The sequence below is a fragment of the Candoia aspera genome, chromosome 2 (genome assembly GCF_035149785.1).
Source record: "Candoia aspera isolate rCanAsp1 chromosome 2, rCanAsp1.hap2, whole genome shotgun sequence".
Lineage (NCBI taxonomy): Eukaryota > Metazoa > Chordata > Lepidosauria > Squamata > Boidae > Candoia > Candoia aspera.
In genome coordinates, this window is record NC_086154.1 from 105,367,065 (window position 1) to 105,390,279 (window position 23,215).

Here is a 23,215-nt window from a genome sequence, read left to right on the forward strand (position 1 = left end):
TCACTGAGATTGATACAGTAGAAGAAATATCTATCTAAACTAGATTATAGTTAGAAAATTAAAATAGCAAATGATTCCTTGTCAAATAGCATCCAACACAGGCTTGTGACTTTGAGATGGTCAGAGAAGCTGAGCTGCATCTGGAAACTGAGGCATAAGGGTCTCACCTGTTCTGATACGTGGGAACTTAATGCTCATCACTCATCTCAGAACTCAGCTAAAGGTGGTTATTCTGGGTCAATATTAAGAGACTCTGTTGGAAACAATCTGAGAACCTCTTGGAAATATGATTGCTATCTCTGCCCAGGACAAGGCAAGCCACTGTTCTTATATATACTTCTAAAAAAAGTCTAGGTTCAACATTTACTTCTAAAAATAAGCATTTGGGTTGTAAACTAATCTCAGCCAGGCATTTTTATTTTATCGGAAAGCACTATTTAATTAAAGTTCTTGCCTGGATGAACCTTAATACTTAAATTGGAAAGAGGCCCATTTGGAGTCCTGTGAGAAGTAAAGTATGACTTTAACAAAATTGCATATTTTTTCCTGTATTAAATGTCTGGCAGAAAGGAAAAGTTGGTAGTTACATGCTCAAATCACTAAATGTTCAGCTTCCAGAAGCTATGTAAAAACAGATGCAAGATTCGCTCAGTAGCAACTTCTACCACCAGTTTAAACTTGCCAATATAATTGTAAATATATAAGCAGTCTTAGTTAAATAGAAGATCTGTCTGTCTGTCTGTCTGCCTCCTATGTAGTTGGTGATAGTTCTCTGCTTTGTTAATTTGTACAAGCCCATTTTTAACTTGTTTATACTGTAATCCTCACTATATTTTTTTATGAATTCCTTTAAATTCTTGGTTGTGTGAAGACGTACTCCCTTTGCTCTGTCCTAAATGTCCCACCACTAAGTTTAATTAAAAGATTCCTGGCCATTCTAGTATTAAGAGAGAAAACCTTTATACTCGCCTTTCTCACACTTCAGGGGAAATATTCTAAGCATACTAATAAGTGGACTGTGCAACATTTTAAGATTTATTTACAAGATAAAGCGTCTGCCCGATTTTTTTATTTGGAAAGTCTAAATAAACCCTAAAAGACAGGTTTTACCATGTTTACCTTTACACAGAGAAACTTGTAGAAGCATGAGAGGAAAAAGACTCAAATCTGTTATAACTTCAAACCATCATAATGCCAAGCTTGTTAAAATTCATCTGGACATCGCCCATTATTTATTTGCTTGATCCTAGCTGTAAGTTGGGTTTCCAATTAGCAAAGTCATATATATTAGAATGCTATGACAGTGCCTGTATTGCACAATTCAGATCATCTACTGTTCCTTGAAGTCTTTGAAGGCTCGGCTGGACGTTTTCTTCTATCCATTCTTCTACAGCAGAGGTGTAGAAAACCTTTTTCATGGCTGTTTGCAACTCTTGTGACAGAATAGTCCATTTGGTCAGGAGCCTAAGCAAAAATAGTGATGCCATATGTTGAAGAAAATACCTTGGTTTACTAATTGTGCCACAAAGAATATGCACGTAGGAGAAGGTGCAAGAAGTAAAGGGAGTATGTTCTGCCAGAAGTTTTCATTCTCTAGTTGATAGCCAGACAGATAGAACATTATGTAACACTCTGAAGATTAAGTGACTATTTAAAAAAAAATCTTAAGCAAAGAATTTTTCAAATTAAGTAGCAAGCAGTGAAAAATCAGTTATAGCGAACTACAGTACATATTCAGTATTTTTATGGTATGGCACATACTTGTTAAGAGACTTGTGTTCTGCATTTAATGCCAGTATGACTTGCAGTTGTGTTGAGTGCAGATCATACTTTGCAATTACTAATTAGGCATAAATGGAAGGCTGGCACTAAAACATTAGTTTTCCCATTACTTTTCAGTTCAGTGTGTTCCCTTCCCACTTAAGCTTCCTTCTTACGATGTCTTGCCAACTCTATTTCTTCAAAAATACAATCTTTCTCCTTTGCACTGTGCAAGATTTGCTGGTCTCTACTTTCTACCTTGTTCTGAAGAGCAGGCTGAGAGCTCCTGCAGTCAGTATGGATAACACTGTCTAGATGGGCCAGTGATCTGATTCAGTATAAGATATTTTACCATGTTTCCCATCTCTGAAGTCACTCATGTTTCTAATTCTTGCAGAATCCTGTTTTCGCTCCTGTGTATTCAAGATTCTGCTCCTCAGCCGCCTCCTCTCTCCAGATGCTATGCATGTGTCTTTCTAGCAATTCAATGTCTCTAGCAATTCAATCTCTTAAAATTTTCTGACATAGCTCTAATAGCAGTTCCATTCCGTATTTTTAGTTATGTGTCAGTCTTCCACTAATTCTCTTATCTCTAGGTATTAAGGTATCTGCCTAGCTAAATTCACCTTTCATGTCCCACAAAGGACCAGCCTTTTGTCAACATTTTTTTCCTAAGCCTTTTAAGTTAGCAGTTTAAATATCTATGAACGATCCATGACTTTCCAGCAATTCAGTCAGTAGTTGGAAGAGGTTCAAAAATAGGTGATGGTACAGAGATTTTTGTTTTTATTCATCTCTCTGCTTTTATGCTCTTACCAGTTTTATAATTTATTTGATATATACACACATGAACATATAGACACATACAAAATAAATGAATCAGTGAATAATTTACTTTTATAATAAGGTAATAAGTGAAATATTTCTCCATTTCTGAATTTGAGTAAATTTTGGACTGTATCACCTAACCAAAATTTACAACAACATGCATAATTGTACTTGAGCAGATGCACTGAAATCAATGATACGTTTGTTACGACTAATACAAGTCCCATTAACTTTGGCTCTAAACCTGATTGAATCTGGATTGAATCCATAGAAAACATCCCCTAAGTCCCAGCATGGAACTGCCTATGTTGATGGGTTTGAACAAGAGTGCAAACCTATGGCCATCTGTCCCAAACTAGTTTTAAAAATGCAGACTTTGGAAGAGATCACAGATCTTGAATTACCTGAGGGCATCTGGCTGAAAGTGATGAATCATTATGGGATGGATCTTCTTTCTTTTTCTGTGATAGGGACTAAACCAGCCTGTAACATATCTAAAAATACAGACTGAGTACAGAATACAGAATGTGAATGAAACAAAAAAGCAATGAGTTGAGAGACATGAAAGAAGTCCAATTATTGGATTTAAAATTTAGAAGGCATTTATTTAGGACCATTTTTAACACAAGGATGATACTCCTTAATGCCATGTAATCATGATGTGATATTAGAGTCAGTGATTAAAATGGTGAAATTGATGTTTTTATTTATTTTGAAATAAGTTACAGTTGTCTCCCACTGCAATCCTAGCCACCTGTGCTCAGAAATAACCTGAGTTTAATGGGGCTCGTGTTCATGTGAGCTTCTCTGGGATTGAAGCCCCAGTCTCACTCTTATGAGACCAAGAGTTATTTATTGGGAGATTCAATATATAGCAAAATGACACTGTATTTTATACAGGTGCAATTTCAATTATATATTAGAAATGCTTCAAGAATCAACTCCTTTGGGGGGGGGGGGAGAGTTCCCACCTGTTGTTTTCCAGAAGTTCATCTACTGAGGGTTTGAGGTAGAATGCAATTTGGGTCACAAGTGAGAGAATTTCATTTCCTGGGAAAGTCCCTGTAATGTCACTGTTCAAGAAGAGAATCTGCATCAGCCTTCATAATAAGTGGCTAGAACAAAACATTTTATTCATAGTAAGTGACTACATATTATATTGTTCACTTGATTGTGAATCACTGGGCAGCCTTTTTAAAATGGAATTTTTAAAATGTCAATAAAATATTGGGTAAGAATGAACTTCCCCATAACACATTTAGGTCTTTTTGGATGATGCCTGAGCCCTATTCAGATACCCATTATATGAGGGAAGAGGATGAGCACTGGTCTTCTCTTGAGATTTCTAATCAGTATAGAGATCAATCCTTGTTGACTTCCTCACAGTTAAGGACTTCAGCAGCAAAAGCCTCACTTGGCACAGACGTACTTGCTGTATTTGCTGATGTCTCTGCTAATAAGATGTCGTGAGTACATCCTTGGAGGGGGAATGAATACTTTAGCCTGAATAAAGCAGTTGTTAAAGCAGAAATGGCTGGCAGCGTTCTATCCAATGACAATGGACAGCCTTTATCAAATCTTCAAAAATGGAAGACTTGATAAAAGTTTAGCCTTGTCTAATGGCCAATGGCTATACAGTAATTTAATTAAACTTGGTTGGATTGCTAAATATTTAAGAGAGGGATGCCAACTTGTGGCCCTATAGCTCCTTTTGCAATGGCCTCTGTATCCCTCCAAGATGTTATTGCCCTTAGAAATCCCCCCAAGTAATTTAAAAAACGTATTATGCAGCTTTGCTTACCTCTAATTTAGAAGAAAGGGTGTGCAAAACTCACTAACTTGGGAAGGTAATGTTTCAGAGAAATCTAGAACATTTTTCCTCAAACCATGCCATTCTGGGGATGGTTCAAGAGTTTTTGGAATTGTGGTATCTCAAACTACTTCCATTTAGGAGGATTACTTCCAGAAACAGCTGAACTATCCCTGGAATGACATGGTTGTGGAGTTTTGGCATGGTTCTAAGGCTGAACAGAATGTTTTTGAGTTCTCCAAAATGTTCCATTCCCAAATCCTTATTTTGAAGATGAGTTATAACAGATCTAATCTGTAATAACAATTCAATAATAATGAAGAACTTGGGACTTGTACCTCATGAAGGTGTCTATCTCCAAATGGGAGAGCCCCAGTAATTTTTCTACATCTTCTTTCACCTTTTCTGAATAGCCACCTTGAGGATCCAGAGAGAGAGAGAGTTTTTAAGCATAAAATTTGGAAAGGGAATCAAAATTGGATTGTTATCTTGTACAGTGACTTATTACTATGGCAATGGAAAATCAAGGGGGAATGCCAAAAATGTCTCATTAGAATTCAGACATGTTCCTGCTGCATCATTTCATGTAGGTGATAATAGCAGTAAAAGTCCTGTTCAGAAGTTCCTCAGTTGGACATGTCACTGTGTCAGTTCTCTGGATAAGTCCCTGCCCACCCATCTCCTGTTGCTCAAACAATGTTGAGTCCTTCAGACACCTTAACATTTAGGATCTGTAATCTCCTTCAGATTAGATGTGTAAATCCCACAGTTCTGAGTAAATCTGCAAAATCATAATCAAAATCATCTTAAAATCATCAGATAATCCTTCCTATTTGATGCAATACAGGGAGTATCTAGGATTGAGCTCAAATATTTAAGGGCAGTATTTCCCTGGAGCTAGAGACCACATTATCACTGCCTCAGTTTCCAGTCTGTAAACTGATAGCACTATCTCACATATTGTTATCACAATTAGCTATATAAGGTACTAAATGTAGAGAAAGAAAACAGCTACCCATTATAGGTTTAAAAAACCTAAAATGTATAGGTAAAATTAGAGGGGAAAAAAAGTATTTCAAAGGAATGCAGAAATTCTGTTGTTAGTAATCCTGAAGCGTTTTTGTGATGCTGGTAGGATTTGATCTTGTGAGTTATTGGCATCTTTTGTAATGTTCCAAAGATGTGGAATTTTATTGTTTTTTAGGAACTCTGGTTATATCAGGCATGGGGAATTGCTAAGAGCATTATTTTAAGAAATTGGAAAAGCACTATTATTCTGGATATGGAGTCAAGATGTGTGTAATTTATCCATTTTTGAAAAGGCATTTTTTTCTATTAAAAAAAAGACACAATGTTTCCTTTGGCACAGATTTCAAGAATTTTACAATAATAGAGTCTTTTTCTTTTTAATTTGAAATTTTCATACATTGTTTAAAACTTGATACACAGGTGATATGCCTAGATGGTTCATAATTTTTCATTTTCATTGTTATTAATTATGTTTTTATTTTTGCTTATTTTTTGTATTTTTTGTAGCTTGTTGGGTTTTTTAAGTTTTGTGTATTTTTTAAAAAACTTGTAATAAAATGAAATAAAAAGGGGTTTTTTTGTGTGTGTGATGCTGTAATGGGCTGTGAGAATAACCTTGGGAGATGGAGAAAGAGATGCAGCCAGGGCAACAGTCAGTCCAGAGACATCTCAGCCCACAGAAGGAATGGGGGTGGAGAAAACATCTCAGAAGGGGCCCTCCCTAGTTCTCTGGAAAGGAAAGGCAGGGAAGGGGGGAAGTGCTTTCAGACCTGCAAGATTCTGTTACTATAACCTTACAATAAAGATAGTGTTAGTACTCATGGTTGTGGTTTCCTGTCTGGACTACCTCAAAGGGCTGATAGATGCTGAGCATGTGGTTTAATTGGCTGAAGAAAGAATCATACTATACCATTCTTTAATGCCCGGAGACATATGGCTAAGGATGGAATTCCCACAGGCAGAAGTTCACACAAAACAGAGAAGTGATCATACCTAAAGAAGAAAATGCAGGCCTATTAAGGCAGTATAGCAGTAGTGTCACAGAGTGCAAAAACTTGAGGAAGACAACCTCTTCAGCGGGCAGTTATGGGCGCCTCTAGGGCTGTGCATGTTACACCTCTGCTGCATGAGCTGCATTGGGGGTTGGTGTGCTTCTGGGTCCAGTTCAAGGTGTTGGTTATCACCTTGAAAGCCCTTCATGCCATGGGCCCAGGTTACCTGAGGAACCGTCTTGTCCCGATTACATTGACCTGTCCCATCCGGTCTGGCAGGAAGGGCATGTTATGGACCCTGTCAACTAAAGAATTCCGACTGGTGGGGTCGAGGAGAGCCTTTTTCTGTTGCCCCTGCCCTGTGGAACATCTTGCCCCTTACGGTAAGGTTGGCTCCCACTCTTCTGGCCATCTGGAAGAGCGTCAGTCCTACTCTGCCAAGTAGCTTGGGGATCCAAGAGTGGCAGGCAACCCTGGCAGTGGTTGGTGATTTGAAGATGCTCTCTCTGCCTTTTTTTCCCCTCTTTTACTTCCTGTATTTCTTGTTTCTTTTTTTGCACTTTTATAATGGTCTTTATGACTTTTATTTGTAAGCAGTACAATTATTAGGAGATGGAACAGGAAAGGAAATCTCAGGTCTTAGGAACTTTGGAAAAAGGATAGTTGTGAAAATCACTGGGTGATACAAACAGAAGATGCCAAAGAATTTTAGACTCAGTTGGAGAGTATCATCACATTTAACGGTGAAAGTGGAAATTTCATCTCAGGTGATAACTCCAGTAGCATCAGGCATTTAAAGTTTATTTTTTAAAGCTAGGACTACATGCTTAGGTATGATTTAGTATGAAAAAATTGCCCTAAGGCAATTTTAAGAGTGATCTTGAAATTTTCAGTATATTAATAATGCTATATTATCTACTGATCTGTATATAGTTCAGTTACCTTTGCCAGCCAGTCAGAGTGATCCCTCTTATGGTACCAACAGGACTGCTCCCAGCCACTTTCAGCCACTGCTCGTGGTTTTTTAGATGATGTCCAATGAGTGTCAAGCACTGGTTTACTCCAGTGGCTCCTTTAAAGGCACTAGCAAACCAGAATTTTGAGAAGTTACACTTCTGGTACTTTTCAATGAGAGTTGCTGCATACAAAAGAGACAGAAATAACACCTGTTGCATGAACTATTAAAATGCAAGGGGAAAGTCCATCATTTATAGGCAAAATTTATCAAAATTTTGGGATATAAGGCCCTCTTCTGTGGATACAGTTGATTTGCAACAAGTAGAAACTAACTCTTCAGCAAAGGATCGTTACCTTGTCGTGGTGCTAGAGCTTGAGCACCTCAATGATGCCATGAGCTAAACCGTGAAGGGCCACCCAAGACGGGAAGGTCATGACAGAGAGGTCAGACCAAATGCGATCCCTGGGGAAGGTAATGGCAACCCACCCCAGTATTCTTGCCGTGAAAACTAAATGGATCAGTACAACCAGAGATATGTCGGTATACCATCGGAAGATGAGACCCCCAGGTCGGAAGATGGTCAAAATGCTACTGGGGAGGAACAGAGGATGAGCTCAACTAGCCCCAGACGTGATGACGCAGCTAGCTCAAAGCTGAAAGGACGGCTAGCGGCCGACGGTGCTGGTGGTGAACGGCGAATCCGATGTTCTAAGGATCAACACACCATTGGAACCTGGAATGTAAGATCTATGAGCCAGGGCAAATTGGATGTGGTTATTGGTGAGATGTCAAGATTAAAGATAGACATCCTGGGTGTCAGTGAACTGAAATGGACTGGAATGGGCCACTTCACATCAAATGACCACCAGATCTACTACTGTGGACAAGAGGATCACAGAAGAAATGGAGTAGCCTTCATAATTAATAGTAAAGTGGCTAAAGCAGTGCTTGGATACAACCCAAAAAACGACAGAATGATCTCAATTCGAATTCAGGGCAAGCCATCTAACATCACAGTGATCCAAATATACGCCCCAACCACAAATGCTGAAGAAGCTGAAGTAGAGCAGTTCTATGAGGATCTGCAGCACCTACTGGACAACACGCCTAAAAGAGATGTTATTTTCATCACAGGAGACTGGAATGCTAAGGTGGGCAGTCAAAGGACACCTCGAATTACAGGTAAGTATGGCCTGGGAGAACAAAATGAAGCAGGACATAGGCTGATAGAATTTTGCCAAGACAACTCACTCTGCATAACAAACACTCTCTTCCAACAACCTAAGAGACGGCTTTATACATGGACTTCACCAGATGGACAACACCGAAATCAGATTGATTACATCCTTTGCAGCCAAAGGTGGAGGACATCTGTACAGTCGGTAAAAACAAGGCCTGGAGCTGACTGTAGTTCAGATCACGAACTTCTTCTTGCACAATTTAGGATCAGACTAAAGAGATTACGGAAGACCCACAGATCAGCTAGATATGAGCTCACTAATATTCCTAACGAATATGCAGTGGAGGTGAGGAATCGATTTAAGGGACTGGACTTAGTAGATAGGGTCCCAGAAGAACTCTGGACAGAAGTTGGCAGCATTGTTCAGGAGGCGGCAACAAAATACATCCCAAAGAAAGAGAAAACCAAGAAGGCAAAATGGCTGTCTGCTGAGACACTAGAAGTAGCCCAAGAAAGAAGGAAAGCAAAAGGCAACAGTGATAGGGGGAGATATGCCCAATTAAATGCAAAATTCCAGAGATTAGCCAGAAGAGATAAGGAATTATTTTTAAACAAGCAATGTGTGGAAGTGGAAGAAGACAATAGAATAGGAAGGGCAAGAGACCTCTTCCAGAAAATTAGAAACATTGGAGGTAAATTCCAGGCCAAAATGGGTATGATCAAAAACAAAGATGGCAAGGACCTAACAGAAGAAGAAGAGATCAAGAAAAGGTGGCAAGAATATACAGAAGACCTGTATAGGAAGGATAACAATATCGGGGATAGCTTTGACGGTGTGGTCAGTGAGCTAGAGCCAGACATCCTGAAGAGTGAGGTTGAGTGGGCCTTAAGAAGCATTGCTAATAACAAGGCAGCAGGAGACGACGGCATCCCAGCTGAACTGTTCAAAATCTTGCAAGATGATGCTGTCAAGGTAATGCATGCTATATGCCAGCAAATTTGGAAAACACAAGAATGGCCATCAGATTGGAAAAAATCAATTTATATCCCCATACCAAAAAAGAGAAACACTAAAGAATGTTCAAACTATCGAACAGTGGCACTCATTTCACATGCCAGTAAGGTAATGCTCAAGATCCTGCAAGGTAGACTTCAGCAATTCATGGAGCGAGAATTGCCAGATGTACAATCTGGGTTTAGAAAAGGCAGAGGAACTAGAGACCAAATTGCCAATATCCGCTGGATAATGGAAAAAGCCAGGGAGTTTCAGAAAAACATCTATTTCTGTTTTATTGACTATTCTAAAGCCTTTGACTGTGTGGACCATAACAAATTGTGGCAAGTTCTTAGCGGTATGGGGATACCAAGTCATCTTGTATGCCTCCTGAAGAATCTGTATAACGACCAAGTAGCAACAGTAAGAACAGACCATGGAACAACGGACTGGTTTAAGATTGGGAAAGGAGTACGGCAGGGCTGTATCCTCTCACCCTACCTATTCAACTTGTATGCAGAACACATCATGCGACAAGCTGGCCTTGAGGAATCCAAGGCTGGAGTTAAAATCTCTGGAAGAAACATTAACAATCTCAGATATGCAGATGATACCACTTTGATGGCTGAAAGTGAAGAGGAACTGAGGAGCCTTATGATGAAGGTGAAAGAAGAAAGTGGAAAAGCTGGCTTGCAGCTAAACCTCAAAAAAACCAAGATTATGGCAACCAGCTTGATTGATGACTGGCAAATAGAGGGAGAAAATGTAGAAGCAGTGAAAGACTTTGTATTCCTAGGTGCAAAGATTACTGCAGATGCTGACTGCAGTCAGGAAATCAGAAGACGCTTAATCCTTGGGAGAAGAGCAATGACAAATCTCGATAAAATAGTTAAGAGCAGAGACATCACACTGACAACAAAGGCCCGCATAGTTAAAGCAATGGTGTTCCCTGTAGTAACATATGGCTGTGAGAGCTGGACCATAAGGAAGGCTGAGCGAAGGAAGATCGATGCTTTTGAACTGTGGTGTTGGAGGAAAATTCTGAGAGTGCCTTGGACTGCAAGAAGATCAAACCAGTCCATCCTCCAGGAAATAAAGCCAGACTGCTCACTTGAGGGAATGATATTAAAGGCAAAACTGAAATACTTTGGCCACATAATGAGAAGACAGGACACCCTGGAGAAGATGCTGATGCTGGGGAGAGTGGAAGGCAAAAGGAAGAGGGGCCGACCAAGGGCAAGATGGATGGATGATATTCTAGAGGTGACAGACTCGTCCCTGGGGGAGCTGGGGGTGTTGACGACCGACAGGAAGCTCTGGCGTGGGCTGGTCCATGAAGTCACGAAGAGTCGGAAGCGACTAAACGAATAAACAACAAAAGAAACTAACTGCAAATTAGTAACAAAGTAATAAAAGATAGTGATTAGAAGGCTCAGGTGATTAAGCACAATTAGTTAAAAATGTAGGGTCTGTATGCATAATATTAACCTCTCTTTTTAAAGTACCCTCAGGTACTAATTATCATTTAACACCCAATAATCTGTATTCCTTTAACTGTGTTACCTAAGTAATTGTTTTGAAACTTAAATGAATGGGGCTTTCCCTCAAAGTGAAATACTTTTTTTCTTTGCACTGATAGGTTTATTATTAAAGCATGCCTACTTTTGGTTTCCAAGATCCTTTTAAGAATAAGTGTACTAACTGTACCTGTTGAAATGAAACTGTATAAAAAGCCTAGGAGGCAAAGGGCTAATGATTTCTTTACCTTTACACATGTCAACAAATGGAAATAAGCTTCTCATTTCTTTTGTATCTTGCCCATGACAAAAAACATGAGTTTTGTTAAGATGACAGAATCGATGTGGTTCACACATGCTAAGTCATGCAGTCCATGCTTAGTGCACTGTGCAAATCCAGACTGTAAGTTGGACCTTAATTCAAATCTGTATTCATGACCCAGTCCATATCTTATCCCAACCAAATAAATGACTGCTTATAGTTAGAAGCCATTAATTTTTCAGGAAAAGAGCAAAGAGGGTCACTTCTGGAACAGTATTTTCTCCCACCTTGGTCTCATTCTATGCTGTATGTATGTTTCTGTGTGAGTCAGAAGCACAATAGGAATAAAGAGCAGATAAGCTTTTTCCCACTGGTGTTTAGTGCCTCCATCCCCAATCAGGCCATTGCTGGTTTGTTGTTGTTGTTGTTGTTGTTAAAAACTTTAGCAAAAGAGGACTGATTCCAAACAAGCATACTCTGTGTTTAGTCTGACAACATACAGTGACCTTTATGAATAAATAAACATACTATCTGCTGCTTTGTGAAGCTGTACTTACTCTGATAATCATGACTATGTATTTTAGTTACACTCTTTCAAGTGAGAAACCTCAAAGTACTCACCTTTACTCTGCACATCAAGATCAGGAGAGTAATCCCAAATCATCAGCTCTGTTAGTTGTGCTAACCCAGAATCTGGAAAAAAACAGAAATGCAAATGATTATGATACTTTTGTGATGTTTGTTCTCAGGTTTGTATGAACAATTCCTATTTCTGCAATTTAGAGAACAGTGGCTAAGATTCTGGAAAGAAAGTTCCTGTACTCCTGTGCTAGATTAAGGAAGTCAGGAATAAAGGTTAGCAAAACAAGTGATTTTAGCATTCTCATGAAATCACACAAGATGTGGTGATCTCACAATGCTGTTTCCTTCAAACTATTTTAATTTTAAACCAATTTTGGAGAATTATGGCTAATGTGCAGCTATGCTGTATGTCCTAGTCTTGACCCTAGACCCAAATATGGTTTGTGTGGGCAAGACTGAAGATACAATCTTCTGTCAATCCTCCAGTTCAGTACAGAGTCAGAACATTATTTACCTGTAATTCAACACTATCTTAGGTACTATTCCAATTCATTTCATAAAGGTGCTTCCATATTTTCAAATCATTTCCTATCATTTGAAGCAGGAGCGTTTATGTATTTTTGGATTTTTATTTTTAAAATGTTTCACTGTTCACAGTATACCTTCTTTTCAGTGCTAGTTATGACTAAAGGTGTGCATGTTTTAATTGTGTATTTGTGTGTGTGTGTGCTTTTAGTGTTCCCAGAAGAACTGCACTTCAAACAGCATAGCAATTTGGATTTGTGCAGCCTTTAAGAAATTATTAGGTTCAAGGGCTTACTTATTTTATGATGTTTAGGCTCCAAAATATGGCATAAAGTAAAGGTAAAGGTTTCCCTTGACGTAAAGTCCAGTCGTGTCCGACTCTAGGGGGCGGTGCTCATCTCCGTTTCAAAGCCTTGGAGCCGGCGTTGTCCATAGGACACTTCCGGGTCATGTGGCCAGCATGACTCACGGAACGCCGTTACCTTCCCGCCGAAGCGGTACCAATTAATCTACTCACATTTGCATGTTTTCGAACTGCTTGGTGTGCAGGAGCTGGGACGAGCAACAGGAGCTCACCCCGCCGCGCGGTTTCGAACCGCCGACCTTCCGATCGGCAGCTCAGCGGTTTAACTCGCAGCGCCACCGCGTCCCTAAAATATGGCATAGGTGGTGGAAATAGCTACTGAACAAACATTAACTTTTTATGAAAAATGCAACAGGCTTTTCCAAATGATCAGAGCTTCTTTATGCATTCAGAGTGACTAACTCCAGCATGATAAGGAAGCAGGGAAAATGTCCTTTATTTTTCTTATAACTGGTCTTCCTTCTGCAGGAGCACCTCAAGATGCTTCAGAGGCTATGAGATTATAATGCTTATATTCCTAATACATAATAAGAAAGTTTGGTTAGTCTGTGTGTGTGCACTGGTTCTTCTTTCCAAGCAACACAATTACCAAATGTCCAGCTGTGGGTTCTTCACAGCTAATCTTGTCCAAATGCAGGATGCATGTTCCTTCCTGCCCAATTTAGCCATAGATACTAGCCATAATTTAATTATGACTATTTCATACAGATAATTTGTGGAGATAGTGTGTGTGTGTCTGTAAACCAATACAGATAGGAGATCAGGTAGCCGTGCTGCTTGGGTCAGCAGGCACTTTCACACTAAGCAAGCCTGATGGCTTATTATATAGGGCAAATGTGGCTGATGAATGGGGGCCTCTCAGAAATTATTGACCTTGCTCAAACATTCCAAAGCTGCAGCTGGAATTCTACAGACATGACTACCTACCTCTCAGAGTTTCTTCACTCATTCTCCTCAGCATGTCATCCCACACAATTGGCTTCACTGTGGGATGGGCTGAGACTACACGACTCGCCACTGCTTTCATGTGGGCTAGGCACAACTTTTCAACAGTATTTTCTTCTTGCTGCAGCCATTCCTTGGACTCTTCCCCTTCACCAAGGTAATACACCTGAAGATATAAAATCAAAACTTTTATTCAGTGCTATTTTTCTTTCAAGTACCTTCTATGTTACTATGTCACGTAGAAATCATCTAACACTCAAGTCTCATGTAGGCCTCCTTGAGTTCCTGGACAAAAGACAAGATATAAATCCATTTAATAAATAAAGTCAGGTCATGTTAAAGTGGGCTAATAAATGTGAAGAAGCAACAAAAGACAAAATTCTGAATCTATAAAAGTTGAGGTGGGAGAAGCAGAAATCAAAAGAAGAAATCTTTTATTTGTAAACCACCCAGAGTCACTTTTATAGAGGTGGGCAGTGTATAAATTGAATAAATAAATAAATAAACCTTATTTTAACACACCTCAGGTATAAAATTCTTTTACAACTTTGCACTAACAGCAGGCAATCAACTGCTCTGTGTGGCTTCATTCTTGTCAGCAATGAAGATTCTAATTTAGCAAAGCTGCATCTGAGAATCTTCCGCCAAGTCATGGTGAGGAGTCAGGCTCAACTCTAAAGTGTCTCTGAGATCTGTGATTTCCCACACTGGGAAGCCTGTCAGAATCCTGCAGGCATTATTAATTCTACTCCACATGTATGAGTGAGTAAAGCTAAATTATACTGTGTTGTTTGTAAGAAAATATCTGATGATACCAGATAACTGCAGGATAGTAGCAAGGATGGATAGGCAAAAATGTTATAATGAATCCAAGTACAGGTGTGAACACAATGGAAAATATCTTTTCTTTCAAATGTGAAAAAAACCATCACATTCCAAAAGTTCCACCAATTGTGGATCAGCCATTGTTTGATGGAAATTAACCATGAAATATTTTGGCTACTCTGGGTGTTGGTTGAAACAAAACTGAGTGGAAATCTGTAGTGATTTTACAGGGTGAGTAGGGCAGTGCTAGTGTGTGCTGTCCCCTCTCTTCTGCATGGACTTGCTGCTGGCCTGCCTGTCCACCTTTGTACTGCCTCTCCTTTCTTTTGTCCCCTCAGCCACCCCTGCTGCCAGTATCCCAACTTGGCCTATCCACCCTCACAAACTTTACCAGTGCTTTCCCTGCCTCCCCTGAGCTTCTGCTACTGCAAATTTCCACCCCCACCTCCACTTATGCCCAGAAAAACACTTTTCAGTCAGTATCTGGAACAAAGCAGCTTTTTTTGTTTGTTTTGTGTATGGACGAAAACAACTGAAATATGCATTTTTTGTTTCAGGAAGGGAGCAAACTGAAATATGTGTTTTGTGTGTTTTCATCTTTGTCTTTCAAGGAGGTTTCTTCATGTTCCTTACATTGCTGTAACATCAGGATACAATCAAAGCAACAGAAAGTAATAACAAGTGGCTAAAATGAAAGCTGCAAAGGCATAAGTGCTTGATGCATAACGAAAGTTGATCAGAATGATCCCATGCAAGTTGGCATCAAGAGAAACATTAAAACCAGCAGGAAACATAATAATGTGCCTACAGAATATGACCACTGCTAAATGGCACTGTCTCCCCTGAACAAATTCAGGCCCATGTTTTCAAATGTTACCTCGTCACAGCCAATGTGAAGCCATCGGAGATCATCATGCAGTGCAATCATTTGCTCTATCATTGTGCTAACCAACTTCAAGGAATCCTCTTTATGGGGGTTCATTGTGTTGGGGAACATTGCCACTTCCCGGAGATGGCAGAATTCTTTGTGCTTCAGAACAAACTGCGGGAGAAGCCAGAACCAGAGGCAGTAATCCACAAACCAAAACAAACATAGTAATCCAGAAAATTGCATAGCTACAAATGCAGGAACGGCTGTCCGTATTAGCAAACCTATTAATAAAACATCTCAGAATTACAGAAAACAGTGATGGAACAGGAGACAGAGGAGGAAGGAGGAAGCTTCTGCCGCCTCGCCTGGGATGCGAAGGGCAATAGTTCTTCCTGGGGGTGGCTGGTGTCATAGAGTCCTCCCTACTGGAAATCTTCGCCACTTGGATTTTATATTTATTTTATATTTATTATGTTGGTTGTTTGCATTGTAATTTATGTGTTTGATGGTTTTTAAATTCTCAATTTTATTGTAAACCACCCAGAGTCCCCCTTTTGGGGGGAGATGGACAGAGACAGAAATTTGAACAATAAATAAATAAATAAATAAAATGGTTCCACTTTTCAGTAGCAATTCATGCCACTCTTGATATTATTCTCTCTTTTTTGGTAGCATCTTTTTTTTCTTAGTTTTTTGTTTTCATGGCTGAGATTTCTACATTTACTCAGAAGGAAGTCCCATTGAATCCAGTGATTCCACTCCAATGCACATACAATTAATGCACCATATATTTCCATTCACACATATCTATGTACCCATTCATTCTTTAGCATGTCATCCCTCTCTCTCATTCCAATGATCTTAAACAGAATTTATGGGAGGGAGGGATGGGAAGACAAATATGCCGCTCCTTCTAGCAATCTGGTGGGTCAGCTATTGATTCTTACTATAAGAAAACAGCATTTTGATTGTCAGAAATGGAAATGGAAGGTCTAGTCCTTCCTCTCAGCAATCACGAGCAGTTATTTTGGGTGGCACTACCTCCATGGCCAGAGGGGCTGCACGTGGCCCATGGGCTGTGGGTTACCACCTCTCTATCTAGAAGCTGGCACTTACCTCCATATGTCCAAAAGTCTGTATTAAGGGGACAACCTCTAAATCATGCAACTTTGCCAGCTTTAAAATCTCTTTAACCTCAGAGGGACTAGAAAAAGAGAGAGACAGACATTCGTTATCAATTATACATTTAATGCCACGTTTTTTGTCTAGAAGTCCATCTTGCATGGGCGTGTTTGCTTCGTCTAGTGGATGGATTGCATCTACTTTACATGTCCATACCTGCAGCAAATTGAAACAAACAAAAGTTTCTAAATATTAGATAGTCTAGATTCTAACCCGCTACCCAGTGCAGCCCAAACAGAAGAAATCAGCACTGGATGTGGACAGTTTTGAGGGACATTCAAAAAATAAAAAGCAGTAAATTTACAGTGGCTTGTTACAGCTCTATACAACATGGGATTTCAGTGAGACAAGAGAACCAGAGACTACATCTCAATGTTGGCTCTTGTGAGAAGGCTAGCTGGCTAACATACCTGTATGCATCATTTGCTCGGAGTGGCTTCAGTTCTCCATCGTAAGGGTACATATCCTCATATTCAAGGAGAATACCATTTGCACCCAAGACATGCAGCAATGGGAAGACCTGTTGGTTTCATAAAACATCTCAAATCTCTAGTCAGTGGTGAATTGCTACATTTAATTTTGTAAGATAACAATGGCCTTAGGAAATGCCTCCTGGGTATATTGTTCATTAGCCTTAGATCTGGTGAGATAGCTTGCTTTAGCTCCCTTCTTTTGGCCCTGTTTAAAAAATGCAGCAAGCACAGAGCAGAATCTTCCCTGGTGTTCTCCTTCTTTATGGAGAAATTATAGACATTATGCATACAGTACAGAAAGTGGGTAAGAAGCAGCTTTTTTCTTTCAAAATGCTAGAACCCAGGCTCATCCATTTCAGCTGAATGTGGGAGATTCAGGACAACTAATAGGAACAAACACAGCACATATTTAACCTTGTAATGGAACAGTGATGCTGATGGTCTCAGGGTGGGAGGATTAGATTAATTCATGGAAGATAATGGCTAATAGCCATGATGGTTCCATAGTACTAGCAGTATTCAAGAGAATAAGTTGCTGGGGAAAACAGGTGGGAAGTGCTTCTATGCTGCCAGAGACATTTACTTGTTTACTGTGGTCTTAGAAAGATGGACTAGCCTAATCCAGCACAACTCTTCTTCAGTTCTCCCTAAAGTCATATTTCAGAGCTAATTGTTGCTGATTTAGAAACTATTATTTCTAAAGTATTTTTTCCAGGTCATTGTTCTTAAATGCACAGTTAACTGAATTCTAGTAACCCTGCAGCTACTCTATACAAAATAGATCTCCTAGGAAGGTTACTGTAATTGATTGACTGATTGATTACATTTATATCCCAACACATTCCTACTGGACTCTCACCAGCAATTATAAAATTGACAGACTGAAGACTATTTTTTTGAGCTGGGTGGAGCTACAAATCAATTCCCTAATTAAACAGATAAAGACTGTGTTACCTCTGCCAGGTATGAGACCTTGGGTGGAGCCCCCTTGAGATCCAGATGCACCAAGTGCAATTCAAATGGAGATGAAACCATCATTGTATTTTTTTCTGCCTTCACTGTCAGCAGCAAATGATATACTGGAAAAGAGCAATAGCATTACCAACTGCCTCGTTTCCCCACATCGTTAAATAGGATAATGGTACGTTTCCACAAAACACCATTTAAGCGAATCCTTGTTCTTATAGGAGTACAGGATGTCAAAACAAGCAACACATCATATTTTCTTCATGGCTTTAACCAAACCAAATACCATTGGTGACCATCTTATTATACACATCAGTGGAAGCATGCTCCTTAACACTGGATACAATCTCACTTTTACACTTCCAATCACTTTATCCTTACAACAGTCCTGTGAGGAAGATTTAAACTGACAGTGACTGGATCAGCCCATCCTAGCCCTAGCTGTGATGGCTAATGTGTGCAAGGTCAGAAGCTAAGGATCCAAGACCAGACTTGTCCATCGCAATACAGTAACAGTACAGAGGTATCAACTACTGCTCCTGCTGGGAAATGAGTAGCTCTCAATCTATTGCAATGCATGAGTAGGAGAAAATGTTAAATTGAACCTTGCATCTGCAATATACAGTATATAGTTTGAGTCTTACTGTTGGCAATCACTAGGTTTTTTTATTCTTAAAAACATTGTAATATAAGTATCTTATGCCCCTGAATCTCTGCCTACAAGCATTCTTGTTTCAGTGTTGGTTTGGGGGAAGCCCGATGCTAGTCTGAGAGGCTTACCGCACTGATCATCCTGCCTCAGAATTAAAATGCCATTCAGTTACATAAAGCTCTTCACTCCAAGGATGCTGTTTGTTCCCACGAGAGACTGATGTTTTGAAGCTGTCCTTTCTGGAAGAAATAGTTCAACCTCCTGTTATATATCTAAATTTTCTGCACTGCAACCTTTCCCATATATTCCCATTTCCTTCTTATCTTCAGCCCATATTCATTACTAAAGTACTGGATTGGGACTGGAGGATCTACTCCACGTTGGTTCCTATCAAACCCTAAAGATCACTAGAACACCTTGGGCCAGTCAGTTCACTCTCTCTATCCAATCAACCTCACAATTCTGTTGTTGGATAAAATGAAAGGAAATCTTGTGTGTGCCACTGTGAGCTCCTGGAGGAAAGATGGGATAAACATATAATAAAAATAATACAGGAATAATGATGATGATGATGATGATGATGATGATGATGAAAGGCTCCCAGAGCAGCTTACACAATAATAAAAAGACAGTAATCTGAAAATAATGTTGCTGAAAGACTATTTAGCCCTGCTCTGACCTAACGTTGGGTTCTTCTCCAATATAAAACCTTCCCAATATCTTACACAGCCATCAGTAAAGGAGGATATTTGATTGCTGACACAGGAAACTGCTTTACTCCAGATTCAGAGCATTGGTTTTTAATAGCTCAGTATGTTTTGGTTTTAACTCTCATCTTATCCAGCCAACCCAAAATCTTCTTTGAATTGAGTTCAGCTCCTGGTGACTTCACAGAAACATCCATGTAATTCTCTTGGCAGCATTACTGAACTGATTAGCTACAACCTTCTTCTAGGATGTTTTCAACTTTTCAGTCTAGCCCACAACTCTAATACTTCTTTATGGTCACCCATCCAAGCACTAACTAGAACTGGTCCTGCTTAATGTTTTGAGAACCAGCCAAGAACCTGGCCAAGGACAACAGGCTGTAGCTCAAAACATCTGGAAGGTACCATGTTAACTGGAGCAGCTTGCTGCTCTCTCAGCCCTATCTAGAGATGCCAGGGATTCAACCTGGTATCTTCTGCATGCAAATACTGCAGTTATATAATATGCAGTATATGAAGTCCTTGGTGCTCTCTGAGCTTGGTTGTTTTCTTGCAGACATTTCATTGCCCAACTAGGCAACATCATCAGTGCTCTGAGCAAACAACCAAGCTCAGAGAGCACCAAGGACTTCATAGTTCAACCCTGAGCTACATATATTCTCTTCTATTGGAACACTATGCCTGTTCTCTTAACAGAATTGTCTTCATTCAGGCAAGCCTGTTTATTAACACCAGACAAACAAGCAAGTAAGCAAGCACAAAACAATACCCTAATCAAGGAACTACCAAGGAGAAAGCCACCCCCCACCACCAAAACCAGCAGGGCAAGCTACTGTATATAAACAGGGAGCAAACTCCACACTCACACTGATGATGTTACCTAGTTGGGCAACAGGACTCCACAGTTCAACCCTGAGCTGCAGATATTCTCTTTGATTAATATGCAGTATATAACAAATTATTTGGACATATACTGGGGAAAACCCTATTTAACCAACCTGTTTCTGGGTACACCTGCTTTAGAATGTATGCATGCTTATTTATTTATTAGATTTAGAAGCCGCCCAATGCCAGAATGACTCTGGGCAACCTCCACTTAAAATAGAAAAACAATACAAAAGAGCCTAAGCAGACTAATAAAGACAATCTGTGCATCAAAGACCACCTGCAAGGCCTGGGAGAATAGCCAGGTTTTTAAAGACTTCATACATCCTGACAGTAGGAGTTAAGCGGATCTTCGGAACTTGTTAAAATTAAGAGCAGGTCATAAATGGGAATAATAGAACCTTACTGCCATCTGGATTGTATTGCATTTTATATTTTTATCTCCTATTGCATTTATTTTAATGTATTATTTATAGTCTGTATCAAATTTTAAATTTTATTTCTATTGTAAACCGCCCAGAGTCCCTCCTTGTGGGGAGATGGGTGGTGATAAAACAAAAATTTGACAAATAAATAAATTTGACAAACAAACAAATATAACAATAAATTTGTCCCTCAAGGACTTGGTGTGTTACGTGTGTTAAGGTAAGAGGATGAAATGTCTACATAAGATTCAGTGTATGAATTTTACAGAACTGCAGGTGACTCTCAGTTCTGGGAGAGCTGCAACTCGGACTAGGAAAACCTCCATGTCTCTCCCCAGGAGCAAACTGACGTCCTGAATTGACCCCTTCGCAAGGTCACACCTCTTTAGAGGCAGCAGACCAACCCCAGCAGAAGGCACAGGAAAAATGAACAGAGCAACATGCAACCTCTTGGATATATTGCTTACGACTCATGCCCCACCCGCTATCCTACGATCTCTTCATTTAAGCTCTACACCTGCCTCCCCGTTACCGTATGGCAGCGCACCTTCTCCAGCAACTGCGTAGCTTTCCACCTCCCGGGGCTAGAGTTCGGCTGCTCTAGGCTCGATTGTGCACGACTGACTGCTCGCGTTCTCTGAGATCAGTTGCGCTTCCCTGAGCTTCCGCCTCGGGCGCTGTGAAAGCCTATTGGTTACTACCTCCCTCCAGCCCCTCCTGGGCGCTCGAAGTCAGCGTCCTGGCGTCCAGGTAGAGCCGCTTAATTGAGCAATGGCTCTTCAGCGGCGGCCGGCCGGAAGGGCCTCGGACAGTGGCGGCGCAGGTGCGGCGGTTCGGGCGGAAGAGCGTCGTCGCTTCAGCAGGTACGAAGGCGCCAGCGACGTCCGGGAGACTGGCTGCTAATAGCTGCCCATCACGGCTCTGTGCTGCGCGTGGGAGGAGGTGGCGGCTCTTTGCGCTTCATCTTCCCCATCCCGCATGGCTTCCGTTCATCCTGGCTTCTTTCACCCCTCTAGCGCTTTGCCCAGTCTGGCGCTCTCCCAGCGTGGACAACCTTCTCCAGAATATCCACCCGGGACAGAGCTGGCAGAACTAATTAGAAGTTCGTGGGGTGGGGTTGGGGGCGGCGGTATAGTCAAACATATCCAGAGGGCATAAGTTTGGGGTGTTTTGTATGACAAGTCCCAGGACTTCTACCGACATGATGAATCTGGATACAGAGCAGCTCTGAATAATTTCTAGTGGGACTGAGTTGGATTCTGCAACAATGTGACAGGTTGGAATGTGCTTGTAAGAAAGAGGGTTTCTTTTTCCCCTTCCTTTAAGGAGGTATTGATAGCTGGGTTCTGGACAACAACCTTATATGAGCTGCCACGTTGAGAATACCTATGCTATAGGAAAAGTAGGGGAACTTATAGGATAATATTTGTGCACTGCAGGTGAATACACATGAAAGAGTCACATTTGCGAGATGATTGGCAATATAAATTTGATAAATACATAAATACATAAATACCTCTTTATGGGACAGTTTAAGTTTATTAAAATGACTTCTCTTTCCTTTTTGGCTTGATGCTTGTGTTGCTACTTGGCCAGTATTATTATTTTACATTTCTTCTGGATCATGATGGTCCTCTTTCCTAATGGATTGACTTAATGACTTCTGCCTAGTATCCTTTACTGTATTAGCAGAGCACTGGATTTAAGCCAGAAATGCCCTGTCTTCATGTCCTCACTTAGCCACAGAGCTTTTTGGATAATCTTGAACTACTCTTGTTTGCAGGCAACTTAATTTTATGTATTTATTTATATTTCAAATCTCATCATCGCCCATCTCTCACTCTAACCTTTGTTTGTGAGTCCTTGTGAGGATATAAATAGGGAAGGCTGTGGGGAAATAGCTGGATAAGAAAAGAAAAACAGTAGTAAGTGCAATAATGATAATCTGCTTTTTCTATAAGATGCCAAGGCATCTTACGTGGGGGCATCTGCACATTTTATCTTCACAATTCTTTGAGCTAGATTGGGTAAGAGAGGCTGACTGTCCCCAAAGTCAACCAGTGAATTACCTTTGTGTGGAACCATGAACCTGGCTCTGTCCAGTCCAGCTCCAAGACCTTAACCACACACTACACTAGCTGTCTGTAGCAGTTCATACAAATACTTCCCGCAACTTCCTACAAACCACTGGGTTTAAAGAGAATAGAGGAGCAATGCAGGTGTTCAGATTCTCCTTAATACTCAAGAAAACATGTATTTTTAGTAAGCCATAACTTGTTAAGAGTACATTATCAGGGATTAATTTTAATAGAGGCTGCTTTTTTGCCCGTGCCTGAGATTGGATGGTATGTGTCATGTTCCCCATTGCAAGGCATATGTGCATCACAACGGGGAACATGCCCATCAGGAAGGAGGAAGGGATAACCATTACCCTTTAAGCACACAAATGCCTAAAACAATCACCAGCACAATAGAGGCACAC

At 40.3% G+C, this 23,215-nt stretch overlaps 2 protein-coding genes across 4 annotated transcripts in view; one reads left to right on the forward strand and one right to left on the reverse strand.

Moving 5' to 3' along the window:
- Positions 1-1,022: 1,022 nt before the first annotated feature.
- HEXD (hexosaminidase D) lies at positions 1,023-18,649 on the reverse strand. 2 transcript variants are annotated; one of them, XM_063292789.1, is made up of 12 exons: positions 18,053-18,649; positions 17,036-17,145; positions 16,560-16,647; positions 15,450-15,614; positions 13,730-13,913; positions 11,953-12,024; positions 7,363-7,558; positions 6,339-6,421; positions 4,738-4,816; positions 3,561-3,662; positions 2,994-3,083; positions 1,023-1,464 (listed from the first exon to the last, which is right to left on the reverse strand). In XM_063292789.1, the coding sequence occupies exons 1-12, from the start codon at positions 18,134-18,136 to the stop codon at positions 1,296-1,298; spliced, it is 1,422 nt and encodes a 473-aa protein (XP_063148859.1). In that variant the 5' UTR covers positions 18,137-18,649; the 3' UTR covers positions 1,023-1,295. The 2 variants fall into 2 exon arrangements, with proteins under 2 accessions (XP_063148859.1, XP_063148860.1); XM_063292790.1 differs by lacking the exon at positions 1,023-1,464 and having other exon boundaries at positions 2,993-3,096.
- Positions 18,650-21,440: 2,791 nt separating this feature from the next.
- OGFOD3 (2-oxoglutarate and iron dependent oxygenase domain containing 3) overlaps positions 21,441-23,215 on the forward strand; it is a 58,793-nt gene continuing 57,018 nt past the window's right edge. The window contains exon 1 of one of the 2 annotated variants that reach the window (XM_063292792.1): positions 21,441-21,596. In XM_063292792.1, the coding sequence (XP_063148862.1) occupies positions 21,505-21,596 (92 nt within the window). In that variant the 5' untranslated portion in view covers positions 21,441-21,504. Of the gene's footprint in view, positions 21,597-22,700; positions 22,953-23,215 lie in introns of those variants that run through there. The other variant, XM_063292793.1, reaches the window with a different exon arrangement.

What these genes read in the sequence shown, in the direction of transcription:
- HEXD (XM_063292789.1), bottom strand. Translation starts at nt 18,136, where the DNA reads ATGATGGTTTCATCTCCATTTGAATTGCACTTGGTGCATCTGGATCTC. An exon ending in AGACTTTTGGACATATGGAG is followed by an intron (nt 15,615 to 16,559) that starts GTAAGTGCCAGC and finishes CTTCTCCCGCAG; the next exon opens with TTTGTTCTGAAGCACAAAGA. An exon ending in GAGTGAAGAAACTCTGAGAG is followed by an intron (nt 12,025 to 13,729) that starts GTAGGTAGTCAT and finishes GTTTTTTTCCAG; the next exon opens with ATTCTGGGTTAGCACAACTA.